Source organism: Scyliorhinus torazame, chromosome 21, assembly GCF_047496885.1.
Source record: "Scyliorhinus torazame isolate Kashiwa2021f chromosome 21, sScyTor2.1, whole genome shotgun sequence".
NCBI classification, from domain to species: domain Eukaryota; kingdom Metazoa; phylum Chordata; class Chondrichthyes; order Carcharhiniformes; family Scyliorhinidae; genus Scyliorhinus; species Scyliorhinus torazame.
The window spans coordinates 117,045,371-117,062,303 of NC_092727.1; the positions used below are offsets into that span (position 1 = coordinate 117,045,371).

General features: G+C 48.1%; 1 protein-coding gene across 5 annotated transcripts in view; it reads right to left on the reverse strand.

Moving 5' to 3' along the window:
• LOC140398563 (uncharacterized) overlaps positions 1-16,933 on the reverse strand; it is a 132,751-nt gene that overhangs the window by 47,323 nt on the left and 68,495 nt on the right. For 4 of the 5 annotated variants that reach the window (XM_072487359.1, XM_072487361.1, XM_072487356.1 and 1 more), the window contains 5 exons: positions 14,004-14,066; positions 10,630-10,665; positions 8,202-8,252; positions 4,606-4,704; positions 2,421-2,456 (listed from right to left, as the gene is read on the reverse strand). In XM_072487359.1, coding sequence (XP_072343460.1) covers positions 2,421-2,456; positions 4,606-4,704; positions 8,202-8,252; positions 10,630-10,665; positions 14,004-14,066 — 285 coding nt within the window. The remainder of the gene's footprint in view (positions 1-2,420; positions 2,457-4,605; positions 4,705-8,201; positions 8,253-10,629; positions 10,666-14,003; positions 14,067-16,933) is intronic. The other variant, XM_072487360.1, reaches the window with a different exon arrangement.

The following is a 16,933-nucleotide window of genomic DNA, read 5'->3' on the forward strand; positions in this document are numbered from 1 at the left end:
ATAGGGAAATGGGGGCCCCTTGAACCTGCTCCACCATTCAACTAGATCATGGCTGGTCTTCAGAAGGTCCTACCCTAAGATTCTACTCCTTGGAGTGTAGAAGGCCAAGGGGGATTTGGACAGGGATGGATAAGGAGACATCTTTTCCATTGGTGGGACAGTCTAGGACAAGAGACACACCCTTAAAATATGAGGCAAGGAATTCAGGCGCCAAGTTAGGGAACACTTCTAAAAGCAAATGGTATTAAAGTGGGAAATTCTTTCCCACAAAAAGCAGTACATGCTTGCTCAATTAATAATTTTAAATCTAAAGTTGATGGACTTTTGCTAGTCACGGGGTATAAAAGGATATGGAGCCAATGTGGATGAACATTGTTGTAACAATGAGATTAGCCACTGATACACTGTTATCTGTTGTGCGTTAGATCAATACAGTAAAATAGCAATTCTCAGTCCCTTTTTGAACTGTAACAATATTCTAGCTATATCAGGCAAAATCATCAACGGAAAAAAAACAACGCCTCCTCTTGTTCGATGGCACTTGGGTTTGGCAGACCACTATGGCATCTTGTAGTAATTGCGGTTACTGGCTGTGTTGGGGCTGGAATCGCTGCATCATTGAAAAATAACATAATACATGGTAACCTGATGGCTAAGAAGATTCAGGAGTGTAGCCCCCAAAGACCCTGCTCCAGTGTTGATTACCCCCTTCCCCAATCGGTGGCTAACAAAAGAAGAAAGACACAAGGCCATCTTTTCTACCTGCCAAATTATTGATGGGTTCATACGTCGTCTCTGGAGGGGCTGAAGGCCAAGTGGGAGGAGGAGTTGGGGATGACGCTGGAGGCGGGGATGTGGTGTGAGGTGTTGCGGAGAACAAATGCCTCAACCTCGTGCGTGAGACTGGGGCTGATACAGCTAAAGGTAGTGCATAGGGCGCATCTGACAACGTCGAGGATGAGCTGGTTGTTTGAGGCGGTGGAGGATATTTGAGAGCGGTGTGGGAGGGGCCCAGCCAATCACGTACACATGTTCTGGTCCTGCCCAAAGTTGTAGAAAGTTTGGAGGTCATTCTTCAGCACCATGTCGGCGATTTTGCATGTGAATTTATGGGGGCCATAGTCGGGGTGTCGGACTTGCCGGAGTTGCAGACGGGAGCGGGGGCAGATGTTTTAGCCTTTGCCTCGTTGATCGCTCACAGGCGGGTTCTGTTGGGGTGGAGGTCAGTTTCCATACCCCATGCCTCGGTGTGGCTGGGGAGATTTGATGGGGTTTCTACACTTGGAAAAGGTGACATTTGCTCGGAGGGGGGCAAGTGAGGAGTTCCATAAGAGATGGGGTTAGTTTTTAATGCATTTCAAGGAGTTGGTTACCACCAGCTGCTGTGGGGGTGGGGGGGGGGTTACTTGGGGTAGTTGATTAGGGAGGTTGAGGTGACAGAATAGGGCTTTTGTGTGGTTTTACTTTGTTAAAATGTTTTTTAAATTTTCAATACAGTACTCAAAACAAAATTATTGAAGGGTTCATCATGAAGTGATAGAATCTGTGGACTAAAGACTGAGACTGACGTCTGCAGCGGGATTCTCCGACCCCCCCCCCGCCGGGTTGGAGAATCCCCGGGGGGCGGCGTGAATCCCGCCCCGCCGCTCTGACGCCAGCTGCCGTATTCTCCACCGCCGGTTTTCGGGTGGGGGCAGGGTTCGCGCCACGCCGGTCGGCGGCCATTCGCAGCGGCCCCCCTGACAATTCTCCGGTCCCCGAGGGGCCGAGCGGCCATCCGTTTCTGGCTAGTCCCACCGGCGTGGATTAGACATGTTCCCACACGGCGGGACCTTGCAGGTAAATCGGCTGGGGCAGTCCTCGGGGTATCTGACCCGGTGGGGGTGGGGGGGGGCACGGTGGCCTGGCCCGCGATCGGTGCCCACCGATCTGCGGGCGGGCCTGTGCCGTGGGAGCACTCCTTCCTTCTGCGCTGGCCCCTGTAGGGCTCCGCCATGGCCGGCACGGAACACCGGCCTTCCGCGCATGCGCGGACTCGCGCAGTCTCTTCGGTGCCGGCTTGCGCGGCGCCAACCCTTCCAGCGTCCTTCTAGCCCCCGAAACTGCGGAGAATTCCACACTTTCGGGGGCTGTTGATGCCGGAGTGGTTGCCGCCGGTTTTCCCGCTGGCGTGGGGACGTAGATCCCGGACAAGAGAATCCCGCCCTGGTCTTTGCACAATCTACCTCAGAATCAAAGAAAACGGACCATCTTCACCACCAGGTTGCCAAGACATGAGTCACTTGCCAAGGTTACAAAGTTTTAACTGGTCTTTGAATCAAAAAAAAACATCATGTGCACGTGCAATTGAAGCAAAAGATATGGACTGTCTGTTAAAAGTCTTAATTAAATAATCTGAAAGAGTAACAAAGTCAAATTACCTGTTCACCTGGAAAGCCTGGGTCACCTTTCTCCCCCTATAACCATATAAGAGATATAATTACAATAGATTGGATATGATTGAGAAACCCCTGCTGCATGGTAGTCCTAATTTTACTTGGAACCAGTGACCTATTGCAACAGAAATAGGAGATTCTCCCCTCCAGTTACTTCCTCTGCAACCTATACCATTTGCTTCACTTTCGCCATTTGTCAGTGCCAGCCACTATCCTATGGGTGACGTGCAACAGTTGCCAGAGAGGAGAAGTTCAGGTTTTGTGTACAGGTCTCTCTGGTGTCCATTCTAAAGATGCATGGTAAATCTTCCGCTGCTTTAAGGGAATGTCTTGAAAACCATTCACTTTTTAAAAAAAATTTAGAATGCCCGATTCATTTTTTCCAATTATGGGTCAATTTAGCGTGGCCAATCCACCTAGCCTGCACATCTTTGGGTTGTGGGGGCGAAACCCACGCAAACACGGGGAGAATGTGCAAACTCCACACGGACAGTGACCCAGAGCCGGGATCGAACCTGGGACCTCGGCGCCATGAGGCAGCAGGGCTAACTCCACTGTGCCACCGTGCTGCCCGTGAAAAACATTCACTCCCTCCACCACCCACGCACAATGGCTGCAGTGTGTACTAAATACAAGATGCACCGCACCAAGACTTTTTCAACAGCATCCTCCAAACCCGCGACCTCCACCACCTGGAAGGACAAAGGTAACAGATACATGGGAAAACCACCACCTGCAAGTTGCGTCCCAAGCCATACACCATCCTGACTTGGAAAGACATGACCGTTCCTTCACTACCTCTGGGTCAAAATCCCAGAACCCCCTAGCTAACTGCACTGTGGGTATACCTACAGGCAACGGGGGCTGGTTTAGCTCAGTTGGCTGGACAGCTGGTTTGTGATGCAGAGCAGGGCCAACCGCACAGGTTCAATTCCCATATCTGCTGAGGTCACCGTGAAGGCCCCGCCTTCTCAACCTTGCCCCTCGTCTGAGGTGTGGTGACCCTCAGTTAAATCACCAGCAGTCAGCTCTCCCCCCCCTCAAAGGGGAAAGCAGCCTATGGTCATCTGGGACTATGGCGACTCTACCTTTATTACTGTATACCTACAGCACATGGACTGCAGGGGTTCAAGGCACTGTCTCCCCACCATCTTCTCAAGGGCAATTAGGGATGGGCAACAAATACTGGTCCTTGCCATCAATGTTCAAATCCTCTGAAAGAATATTAGCAGCATTCTTCGTCGGCGGGATCCTCCGGTCTGCCGGCAACTCACCCACGCGCGTGGATTTCTCAACAGCGCGGCGTGGCCACAATGGGAAACCCTATTGGCCGGCTGGGGGAATGGAGAATCTCGCTGCCAGTGAAGGCGTGCCGCACCAGAAAATGCGGCTGGTGGACCAGAGAATCCCGCCCTATATTTTTTAAAACGCCCCCACATGGAAATGAAATCCAGGGTCATAATGCGATTGGCACACAGTGGCTAAGCTGGTCCGGAGTGCTACAGGGGCTTTAAGGGAATATCGCAACACCAAAATCTATTGTTCTTTGTCTCGACAAATACACGGATAGGATGGGTATAGAGGGATACGGCACCAGGAAGTGCTGAAGGTTTTGGCCAAGGTTGGTATCATGAACCGTATAGGCTTGGAGGGCCGAAGTGCCTGTTCCTGTGCTGTATTGCTCTTTGAAGCCACTGAGAAAGAATTATGTAATAATGCGGCAAAAATGATGCTATTTGCCAGCTGGTTCCTGCCAATGTCCTGCCTACTGAGTGTGCTAAGAAACCCGTAAACAGGCGGGACTGGCGTGACATAGTTCAGTACCCTCTCACTGATGGCATTTGGTGTGATTGCTCTGTGTGACATGCCCGCAAAACTGAAAAGCACCGCCAGCTGGTTGATGTGTCTAGCATTTTTGGAGTAAATTGAAAAAAAAGGGAGGCTGAGATTGGATAAAACGTTCCACTGAAAAACAACTATGTGGTGTTTGTTCCCCACCGAGCCGCAGATTCCAGATTATTGTGGGGAATGCCGAGGAGGATTTGGGCAACTTGCCATCGTGACCAAACAATGGTTCCAATTTGCGAAGGTGGATTTACTGGATAAGGAACAAAATAATAAACAAGTTATTGGGAAATGTTATTCAGAGAAAATACTGACCTAAACTAACCTTCTGATCACTTACAATGCTGTCTCGGCAGGGATAATCTGAATGGCAGCCAGATGCTGGACCTGGAGGCCCTTGAGGTCCGGTGTTACCTTTTTCACCCTGTTAACAACAAAAAAATATAACTCAGTCAGAGAATTTACCACCCTCCAAATCTGAGCGGTGGTTTAGCGGGTAGTACTCTTGTCTCTAAATCATGAGAGTTATGGCTTCAAGATCTATTTGAGAAACCTGTGCACAAAATCAAAGCTGGTACCGTTTGGTACCTGAGAGCGTGAGGGAGTGCTGGACTGCCCGACGTGACGTCTTTCAGATCAGATCTTAAACCCATCTTCTTTATTCTTTCATGGGATGTGGGCATTACGGGCAGGGTCAGCATTTGTTGCCCATCCCTAATTTCCCTTGAACTGAGTGGCATTTTAAGATTCACGCACATTGCTGTCGGCCAGGCCAGGTAAGGACAGCAGATTTCCTTCCCTAAAGGACGTTAATGAACCAGATGGGTCCTTACGACAATTGTTTCATGGTCATCATTAGACTTTTAATTCCATATTCTTTACATTGAATTCAAATTTCACCAACCTGGGGGGCGTGTGCGTGCAAGAGAGGGGCAAGTGTGTATGTGAGAGAGTGGGGCAACCGTGTAAGTGAGCGGGGTGAGTCAGCGTGACAGAGGAGTGACCGTGTGTGTGTGAGAGAGAGAGGCGAGTGTGTGTGAAAGAGAGAGGGGTGTGTGTGAGAGAGAAGAGTGAGTCTGTGCATGAGAGAGGGGTGAGTGTGCGTGTGAGGGAGAGGGGTGAGTTTGTCTGTCAGAGAGAGGGGTGAGTATGTGCATGAGTGAGAGGGATGAGTGTTTGTGTGTGAGAGAGAGGGGTGTGTGTGAGAGAGAGGGGTGTGTGTGTGAGAGAGGGGTGAGTTTGTCTGTCAGAGAGAGGGGTGTGTGTGAGAGAGGGATGAGTGTTTGTGTGTGAGAGAGGGGTGTGTGAGAGAGAGAGGGGTTTGTGTGAGAGAGAGGGGTGTGTGTAAGAGAGAGGGATGAGTGTGTGTGAGAGAGAAGAGTGAGTGTGTGCATGAGTGAGAGGGATGAGTGTTTGTGTGTGAGAGAGGGTGAGTTTGTCTGTCAGAGAGAGGGGTGAGTGTGTGTAAGAGAGAGGGGTGAGTGTGTGTGAGAGAGAAGAGTGAGCGTGTGCATGAGTGACAGGGATGAGTGTTTGTGTGTGAGAGAGGGGTGAGTGTTTGTGTGTGAGAGAGGGGTGAGTTTGTCTGTTAGAGGGGTGAGTGTGTGTAACAAAGAGGGATGAGTGTGTGTGTGTGAGAGAGGGGTGTGTGTGAGAGAGAGGGGTGTGTGTGAGAGAGAGGGGTGAGTTTGTCTGTCAGAGAGAGGGGTGAGTGTGTGTAAGAGAGAGGGATGAGTGTGTGTGTGTGAGAGAGAAGAGTGAGCATGTGCATGAGTGTGAGGGATGAGTGTTTGTGTGTGAGAGGGGTGAGTTTGTCTGTCAGAGAGAGGGGTGAGTGTGTGTAAGTGAGAGGGATGAGTGTGTGTGTGTGAGAGAGAAGAGTGAGCGTGTGCATGAGTGAGAGGGATGAGTGTTTGTGTGTGAGAGAGAGGGGTGAGTGTTTGTGTGTGAGAGTGGGGTGAGTTTGTCTGTTAGAGAGAGGGGTGAGTGTGTGTAAGAAAGAGGGATGAGTGTGTGTGTGTGAGAGAGAAGAGTGAGTGAGAGGGATGGGTGTGTGTGTGAGAGCGAGGGGTGAGTGTTTGTGTGTGAGAGAGGGGTGAGTTTGTCTGTTAGAGAGAGGGGTGAGTGTGTGTAAGAAAGAGGGATGAGTGTGTGTGTGTGAGAGAGAGGGGTGTGTGTGAGAGAGAAGAGTGAGTGTGTGCATGAGTGAGAGGGATGAATGTTTGTGTGTGAGAGAGGGGTGTGTGTGAGAGAGAGGAGAGTGAGTGCGCATGTGTCCAATATGACAATCAGCTTTCAAGCATCATTCCTCCCATTAAAAATGACAAAAGGTAAGACTAAAATTTATTTTCACAAGAGAACTTTTCAATTACTACCAGATTATCCACTCGTTAAGTGGGTCTGACATCCAGAGGTTAAAGATAAGGGCCATGAGAGGGTGTCTGGACAAGGGTTAATGTGAGGAGGGCCTATGTAGCTGGTGAATGTATTTGTGATTGTGTGCCTCTTCCTGATTCCTAATACATGCGTACATGGAATGGACTGCCTGCTGTGATAGTGGAGTCGGACACTTTAGGAACTTTCAAGCGGTTATTGGACAGGCACATGGAGCACACCAGAATGACAGGGAGTGGGATAGCTTGATCTTGGTTTCGGACAATGCTCGGCACAACATCGAGGGCCGAAGGGCCTGTTCTGTGCTGTACTGTTCTACGTAGCTGGAAAAGGCTTGATTACATTTTATTTTGGTATTTGCATCTATTTCACTGCAAAAAAAAGGACGTTGACATTATGAGACTGCTTGGGGTTCCTCGATGCTCTTGGGGGTGGGGTGGGGGGGTGGCATCACTAGGGGTTCCACCATCCGAAGCGTTTGAGAGGCCCTGTTCTATATAAGGGTAAATCTCTCTTTCAGAATGTGAAAAACACCAGGTGGGACTTGGGACTTAACTAAATGGTAACACCATAGCCCACAAACCGATCCCCAACGCCCCCCCAAGCCCCAACGCACATAACAAGAGGGAAACAACACCATCAGCCGACTGTATATTTACAATAAAGGATGAGTTAGCTTTGTTAATCATTCTGAGTATTAATTATTCTCTACATTTGGGATTTATCTCAAGAGGCTTGGAATATAAATGCAGGGATGTACTTCTGAAGCTTTATAAAGCATTAGTTAGGCCCCATTTAGAATACTGCGAGCAATTTTGGGCCCCACACCTCAGGAAGGACATACTGGCACTGGAGTGGGTCCAGCGGAGATTCACACGGATGATCCAGGAATGGTAGGCCTAACATACGATGAACGTCTGAGGATCCTGGGATTATATTCATTGGAGTTTAGGAGGTTGAGGGGAGATCTCATAGAAACTTACAAGATAATGAATGGCTTAGATAGGGTGGACGTAGGGAAGTTGTTTCCATTAGCGGGGAGACTAGGACCCGGGGGCACAGCCTTAGAATAAAAGGGAGTCACTTTAGAACAGAGATGAGGAGAAATTTCTTCAGCCAGAGAGTGGTGGGTCTGTGGAATTCATTGCCACAGAGGGCGGTGGAGGCCGGGACGGTGAGTGTCTTTAAGACAGAAGTTGATAAATTCTTGATTTCTCGAGGAATTAAGGGCTATGGAGAGAGAGCGGGTAAATGGAGTTGAAATCAGCCATGATTGAATGGTGGAGTGGACTCGATGGGTCGAATGGCCTTACTTCCGCTCCTATGTTTTATGGTCTTATGGTCTTATCCTCTCCACTCTCTGCTAGTCTCTGTGTAATTACTCCCCAGTACCACAGTATCATTAGCACAATCTCTTCCTAATATTTTCCCTGTTATCACTCCACAGTATTTGATGTTTCTGGACAAATCGTTCTCTAGTATTTCTTATTAATTACCGTGAAATATCCATTCATTGGTCAGCATTACCTTGGTTCCAGGGTAGCCAATTCCTGGGTGTCCAGGCTGCCCTTCTTCACCCTAGATAAACAGAAAGATCAGATAAATAACTTGTCTTTTTTTTAATCCATAAAAGAGCAGTGTTTCAGAGGGGATCAAAGATTAAAATAAAAAAGGGAACCATTTTGGTGCATGTTTAATCACAGAATCATAGAATTTACAGTGCAGAAGGAGGCCATTCGGCCCATCGGGTCTGCACCGGCCCTTGGAAAGAGCACCCTACCTAAGCCCACACCTCCACCCTATCCCCGTAACCCAATCTAACCTTATTGGACACTAAGGGAAATTTATCATGGCCAATCCACCTAACCTTTTTAAAAAAGTTTTAGAGTACCCAATTATTTTTTCTCCAATTTAAGGGACAATTTAGCGTGACTAATCCACCTAACCTGCACATCTTTGGGCTGTGGGGGTGAAACGGACAGTGACACAGGGCCAATATTCAAACCCGGGTCCTCAAGTCCCAGTGCTATCCACTGCGCCACATGCCACCCCCAATCCACCTAACCTGCACTCTGTGAGGAAACCGGAGCACCCGGAGGAAACCCACACAGACACGGGTAGAGCGTGCAGACTCCGCACAGACAGTGACCCAAGCCGGGAATCGAACCTGGGACCCTGGAGCTGTGAAGTAACTGTGCTAACCACTGTGCTACCGTGCCTCCCTTGATGGACATTGTTTAGTGGACACTTCATGGACGGTGCGCTCACAATGTGGTCAAACAGGTTGATTATCAGGCTCGAAATCCTTCCAAAATGCCTCATGGCAGGAGGCAAGAGGTGGAGGGAGTTCTGATCAGCCATGCGGCAGGCGGCAACGGCAAAACCACTGCAATACGTTGCCAAGCATAATCATGAACCAATCCAATGGACGGACACCACCGGCATCACCTTCTTGGGGCCTGGTACCTGAAGAGGGAGGAGTGCACTTCCGACAGCAAAACATCATTTCACCACCAGGAATTGACATAAGTAAAGCGCTGACTCCGCAAACTTTTCTGGTGATCATTTGTCTTTTGCAGGAAACTGCGCTGAGCTAGTTCAGAGGGGGTTTGCTCCAACATCCAACCCTTGGTCTGGGGTTCCTCCATACTTCCTTTAAAAAGACATCATTGCCAGGTCCTGGTGTAAATTGGACCCACAAGGGCAGCACGGTAGCATTGTAAGGGCAGCACGGTAGCATTGTGGATAGTACAATTGCTTCACAGCTCCAGGGTCCCAGGTTCGATTCCGGCTTGGGTCACTGTCTGTGCGGAGTCTGCACATCCTCCCCGTGTCTGCGTGGGTTTCCTCCGGGTGCTCCGGTTTCCTCCCACAGTCCAAAGATGTGCAGGTTAGGTGGATTGGCCACGATAAATTGCCCTTAGTGTCCAAAATTGCCCTTAGTGTTGGGTGGGGTTACTGGGTTATGGGGATAGGGTGGAGGTGTTGACCTTGGGTAGGGTGCTCTTTCCAAGAGCCGGTGCAGACTCGATGGGCCGAATGGCCTCCTTCTGCACTGTAAATATGATAATCTATGAGCTTGTTGCATTGTGAAATGCGCCTCCTCAACATCACCTATTGTAACAAAATCAATAACCAACAACAATTGGATTTGGATAGTAAATATTAGCAGTGCTTCACTGAAGTGTAGGAATACAAAAAAATATACCGATAGTTGGCTGGCTATGTACACGAATCCAGTTCCAGTGATTCATATTTAATTCATTAATTGTTTTTTGCCGAAACAGGCTACTGTTTATAAAGTAAAAACAGAAACTGCTGAACAAACTCAGCAGCTCTGGAAGCATCTGTGGCGAGAGACGTAGAGTCATTGGGCGTGATTTAATAGCCACGCTGTGCCTGGAAAGCGGCTCGCCGGGGCGCAGCATGGCCAATAAGGGCTGTCAGACCCCGCTCCCGGGACCTACCCAGCTTGCAACGCCTCCCGACATATAAAAATGGTGTCCTGATTTCTCGCTACACTGAGGAGTTCTGGCGAGTGGAGCTTCTCAGGTGCAGAAAACGGGGCAATGTGCGATCTTGGTCGAGGGATCCTCGTTGAGGCCTCTTATTAAACGCGAATCGCATTTTATAGCCTTGTGTTTCTCAGTGCTGCGAACGCCGGGAAACGCGCGGCTAAACGCGCTCGCTATGGGACTATGTTTCAAGTCCAATATGACTCTCATACAGACTCGAAACGTTAACTCTGTTACTCTCGGCACAGATGCTTCCGGACCTGCGGAGTTTGTTCAGAATTTTCTGTTTTTATTTTAGATTTCCAGCATCGCAATATTTTGCTTTGCTTTGCTGTTTATCGAGGGCTTTATTGAGAATTTTCCCTGCTGCTCATGATCCTAATTTCCATTTGATAACTACGCAAGGTGGTATAAATCTCTGAATTAATGGAGCTACTGACCTTGGGCCCTGCATCTCCTCTGTCTCCTTTTTGTCCCTACAAAAATAACTTAAACGTGAGTTCATCAGCATAATACAAAACGCAACAGCAGCTTTTATTTAGATAGCGCCTTTAACACAGTAAAACGGCCTTTCACAGGCACGTTAAGTAGAATATGACGCAGGGCCGAATAAGGAGATGCGAGGTCAGATGACCCAATGCTTTGTCAAAGAGTAGGGTTTCCAACCGTGAGTAAATGTATTGCTGAAGCTTTCATCAGATGACTTGCCTCCATATTCTCCCCATTAGTCGGTCAACACATCCATTCTTTTTTTTCCTTTTTTTTATACATTTAGAATACCCAATTCATTTTTTCCAATTAAGGGCCAATTTAGCGTGGCCAATCCACCTAACCTGCACATCTTTGGGTTGTGGGGGCGAAACCCACGCAGACACGGGGAGAATGTGCAAACTCCACACGGACAGTGACGCAGGGCCGGGATCGAACCTGGGACCTTGGCGCCGTGAGGCAGCAGGGCTAACCCACTGCGCCACCGTGCTGCCCTCAACACATCCATTTTTTGTTGCGCACTGCCTTCCGACACCAATGAGAAATCAAAAATAATCATTGCCCAATTTTATGGTGTGGACTGCCACTTTCCCATTTTTATATCTAATCAGGAGAAATGTTCAAGGGGGATGACAAAAACATATATATTTAAATGTCCTGATGATTGTTCTCCAGGGTTGCACACTGCAATATCCTGGAGATGGACCTCCAATTCTTGTCGACTCCAGGCCAATCCTGGAGGGTTGGCAACCCCATCGGAGAGGTGGGTTTTGAGGAGTGTCTTGTAGGATGACAGCGAGGTAGAGAGGCAGAAGTTAGAATGCGAGGAAGAGAATTCCAGAGTTTATGGCGCAGGCAGCAGAAGGCACAGCCATCAGTGGTGGAGCGGGGAAGATGCTGAAGAATTGGAGGAGCGCAGGCACATGAAAAAAAAATGAAATTAAATGAAAATCGCTTATTGTCACAAGTAGGCTTCAAATGAAGTTACTGTGAACAGCCCCTAGTCGCCACATTCCGGCGCCTGTTCAGGGAGGCTGGTACGGGAATTGAACCGTGCTGCTGGCCTGCCTGGGTCTGCTTTAAAAACCAGCTATTTAGCCCTGTGCTAAACCATGACCTGTAATTGCGCCCCCCCCCCCAGCCCCCCACATTGGATGGTTGCAGGAATGGAGAGATTCCAGTGATGGCAACGGGGCGGCCATGGAGGTGCTTTTAAACAGGAATTAGAGTTTTTATAAATTGCGGCATTGCATTAACAAAACCATTGTAGCCTCAGCCTTAATTGGCTATTTAACTCTCTTAATTGGCTACCTGCCAATTGCAGATGGTAGCCCTGTCACACACCATCCCACACTGTCTCCAGGAAAATGGTCTGGGGGAGGGATGGAGCCAGAGAGCTGGCATACCGGCTGATGGAGCACACCAACTTCTAGAGTCATAGAGGTTTACAGCATGGAAACAGGCCCTTCGGCCCAACTTGTCCATGCCGCCCAGTTTTTAACCACTAAGCCAATCCCAATTGCCTGCATTTGGCTCATAACCCTCTATACCCAGCTTTCCCATATAACCATCTATATGGTTTTTAAAAGACAAAATTGTACCCGCCTCTATTACTGCCTCTGGCAGCTCATTCCAGGCACTCAGCACCTTCCGTGTGAAAAAACTGTCCCTCTGGACCCTTTTGTATCTTGCCCCTCTTACCTTAAACGTATGCCCTCTAGTTTTAGACTCCCTACCTTTGAGAAAAGGTGTTGACTATCTACTTTATCTATGCCCCTCGTTATTTTATAGATCTCTATAGGATCACCCCTAAGCCTCTAACGCTCCAGGGAAAAAATGCATTTCAAGAATCGCGCGGAACAGAGCTGGAGCAGATTTTAATCTTTGAGTGTTCCCATTTGCAATAATCAATTTAAGAAGTGTATCTCTGAGATGTTTGTGCTCTTGTTCACGTTCTGTCTTCACACAGTTCTCGGGTTACAACACATGGTTGTCAGAGTTAAATTTGCAGCCCCCGCTCCCGGTCCATTTCCGCCTAATAATTGTGTCTCCTGCTGGTACTTCCACAGGTGCCAACTCCGCTCTGCCATTATAAGGTGCCTTTCCCCATTCGGGCATCGAGGGAGCTACATCCGCAGTCATTCATCGTAAATATCAGGAACACTATTTAAAATACTCTATTTTGAAACTGGTCCCTTTCGAAATTCTTTGAAGTAAGACATCTAGCATCTGCTTACTTTAGCTCCATGAATTAACAGTGGTGGCATCAAGAGAGAATACTCAATGTGTTGATTGTTTTTTATTTAATTCCATCATGGAATGTGGGCATCACTGGCAACGCCAGCATTTGTTACCCATCCCCAATTGCCCTGGCTTGCTAGAGTCATTTCACAGGGCAGCAACCATGATGCTGTGGGCCTGGAGTCACACGTAGATCAGACCGGGTAAGGACTGCAGATTTCCTTCCCTAAAGGGCTTTGATGAAGGGAATCGTTTTTTTTAACAAAAATTGATGTTGGTGACACTGTTACCAAGACTTCAACAGCTCTACATTCCAGATTTATTAATTGGATTTAAATATCACCAGCTATGGGATGAAAACCCTTGGCTCCAAAGTGTTACCCAGATCTCTGGATTACTAGTCTACTGTCATTACTCTGATGATATGCATAAGCAATCATATAAATAGTAATGTACATGACCTCCAACCAGCAGGTGGCAGTAGAAAACTACCACATGACTCCATACTTCGAGGAGCCTGGAGATAATCGTGATAGTGGGTAGTCGTACTTGCAGTAGCTCTAGGATAATTTCTTATAGTTAGTAGTTTCTTGATATATTTCTCATAGTTAACTATTCCATGCATTTATTTAACAATAAACATTTAACATTCAAGAAATAGACGTTCTACCTGTGCATGATTCTTACTGGCCAAGCACCAGAATGTAACAATTACCATTGCACCACCGTCTCTCCCATGCATGTAGCATACATATGCATACATCTATGAGCATGTGTGTGTGCACATGTGAGTGTATATGAGAGCGTGGGTGTGCATGTGTGTGTATATGAGAGTATGTGTGGGAGTGTGTGCGTGCACATGTATTTGCATGTATGTGAGAGTGTGTATGCGTGTGTATGTGTGACTGTGTGTGTACAACTGATGTTCCATCAGAATCTGCGATTGGGAGTCCGGGGTGATTTAATGGACCTTATTGATTTCTGCACTAATGTCGGTGGGGCGAGGGGGGGGGGGGGGGGGGGGGGGAGCATTGTTCAACATCAATGTCTATTTCACTTCAATCTGACATCATGTGATACTGACCGGAGGTCCTGATGGTCCACGTGGGCCGGGGTTTCCTGGGAAACCAGTCTCACCCGGTAACCCCTAGAACAGTAGAAGAGGAAATAATTGAGATTGGCGAACACCGTTCAACATAGCGTCAAAGCAGCCAGCAGAGCGGAAAATTATACCTGGGTTGTGTTTGACCTCAGCGGACAAGAAAGGGAAGTCAGTGTTTAACAACCCACAAGCCACCCAGTTAACGCTGGTGCTAATACAGCAGAGGGGGGAATTTTAGACACATTGAGTGTCTGGAGATTAATGTTTCACATCTCATTTCAGGATCCTGAACTTCACGGCAGGCTATCGCAAGAACTTAAGAAGGAGTAATTGGATATTAAAAACTACCATGTGGTGAATTTCAACGTTAAAGTCACCATAGTCCCAGATGGCCGTAGGCGGCTTTCCCCTTTGAGCAGGTAAAGTGTCCCAAAACCAGCAACCTCGGGGCCGGGTCCGTGCCGGATTTTAAGTTTTGCCGGTTTTCGGGTCGGGCGTTTCGGGCGGGTTCAGATGGTGAAGGGTCAAGGCTCAAGGGTCACTCAGGCCACAGGAAAAGACAGGGGCCCAAAGCCAGTAAACTGGTGGCGGGCCACCATGCTAATGCTGCACTTAACCAATGAAGCTGGTACTTTATTTTACTCATCTAATAATAAATAAAAGTCATATATGGCAACTTAATAAAATGTCCAATTTCTGGACATTCGCATTCTTTGGTCAGCCGGATTTGAAATACCGTAGTTGTAGTATTGACCAGACCCAGTAGATGGCACTATTTGCCACTGCAGAATTGGCTGTTCCCAAGTGTCTGGCCACAAGTCAAAAATCCTGAAATTAGGTACTGCGGGGCAGATTTGTTGAGAAATCGTTTGCTAAGTTTTGTAAAACAAAATCAGGGCTAAAATGTAGTTTAATTAAAACTGCTTGTGGTCAATATTATTTATACTCGTGCCCCATCCAATTTTTAGAGGCTGATTATAATACCCCTAAGTTGACCCCAGCTAAAAACAGCATCAAGATTTTTAACCCAGGATACCTTCTTGTTTCTGTTTGACTGAGCGGCATGTTGTGGGGACAATATTTATCACGAACAGCTTGACATTTACATAGAGCCACATCACAAGGCAGTTCATTATCAAACAAGATTTAATATTGAATTGTGAAGAGATATTAGGACAACAGGGTGGTCTTAAGGAGCTTCTTAAAGGGGGAGGAGGGCAGAGAGACAATGAGGTTTGGGGGAAGGTTAAGGGCCCAAAGTTTAAGAGCAAGGCAGCTGACGGCATGGCTTCCAATGGTGCAGCAATGCAAACCGAGGGTGCGCAAGACACCAGAATTGGAGGAGCACAGAGATCTCGGAGGGTTGACATAGGGGAGGGACGAGGCCATGGAGAAATGTGTAAACAAGGAAATGAATTTTTCAAATGGAAGCATCGCTGGACCTGGATTCAGGGGTGATGAGAATGTACCCATTCCTCATCCTTGACCCAGCAGTACACAGGCAAATTTTCATCCATTCCCATAACGAGGGTTTTCAGTTCTTTATCTGTTCCCATCGTGAGGTTTTTCCTGGAACAGGTCTCTAGCCTGTCGCCAGAGGCTTATAGCTTGAGGGGCGCCACTCCACATCAAGCCTGGTTGTCCAGGGGTCTCTCCTGCTCTTATCAGCAGCCATTGGCGCGTTAGAAGGATTTTGCAGGTTGTTACTCAACTTTTTTTGAATATAAATTTAGTGTACCCAATTCATTGTTTTCAATTAAGGGGCAATTTAGCGTGGCCAATCTACCTCGCCTGCACATCTTTGGGTTGTGGGGGCCTGACCCACGCAAACACGGGGAGAATGTGCAAACTCCACACGGACAGTGACCCAAAGCCGGGATCGAACCTGGGACCTCAGCTCCGTGAGGCAGCAGGGCTAACCCACTGCGCCACCGTGCTGCCCGGTTGATACTCAACTTGATGGTCGGGCTGGAAACGCACTTTCCTTGAGCATCAAGTCCTGGGCTGGGACTCAAACCTGGAGCGCCTGGCTCAGAGGGAAGGGACGCTACCCATTGCGCCACAAGACCTCTTCATCGGAACATAGTGCCAGTTCAGATATAGGCAGTGCGGATTTTGGACGAGCTGAAATTTGGTAATGAAAGGAGTGGCCAGGGGAGCATAGGGATAGTCACGTTTAAAGGTAATGGGCATGGATGTGGATTTGAGCAGCAGATGAGCTGAGGTGGGGCACAATCGTGTGGAGTTATGGAGGTAGAAACAGATGGTCCCACTGATAACATGGCCAGATAGGACACCAAGGTTTCAAACAGTCTGCTGAGCCTCAAACAGAGCAAAGGGAAGGACTGTGTATCAGTTCCATTTATCTATGACTTCTTGACATCAGGATAGCACAAAACAATTTAACAACAATTAATTAAATATAAAATGCATTCTCAATTATAATGTAGGAAATGGGGCAGCCATTTTGAACACAGCAATGTGATCATGACCGGATCATCTGTTTTAGTATTGTGAGTAGAGGGATAAACATTGGCCAAAACAGCGGGAAGAATCTCCCCGCTCTCCTTTGAATGCCATGGGATCATTTGTTTCCACTTGAAAGGAGAGATGGCGGCCTCGATGTAACAACTCATCTGAAAAACTGGCAGCTCCGTCTTTGCAGCAGTCCTTTCAGTACTGCATTGGGGCGTCAGTCCTCTTTATTTACTCAAGTAGGACTTGGAACTCACAACCCTATGACTCAGGGACACAAGTGAGACCAGCTGAGCCACAGGCTGACTGTCCCAGCCAACCCTCCTGAGGATTGAGTATTCAATCGCTCAGGGCGGTACGGAGGCACAGTGGTTAGCACTGTTGCCTCACAGCACGGAAGACCCGGGTTCAATCGCGGCCCCGGGTCACGGTCCGCG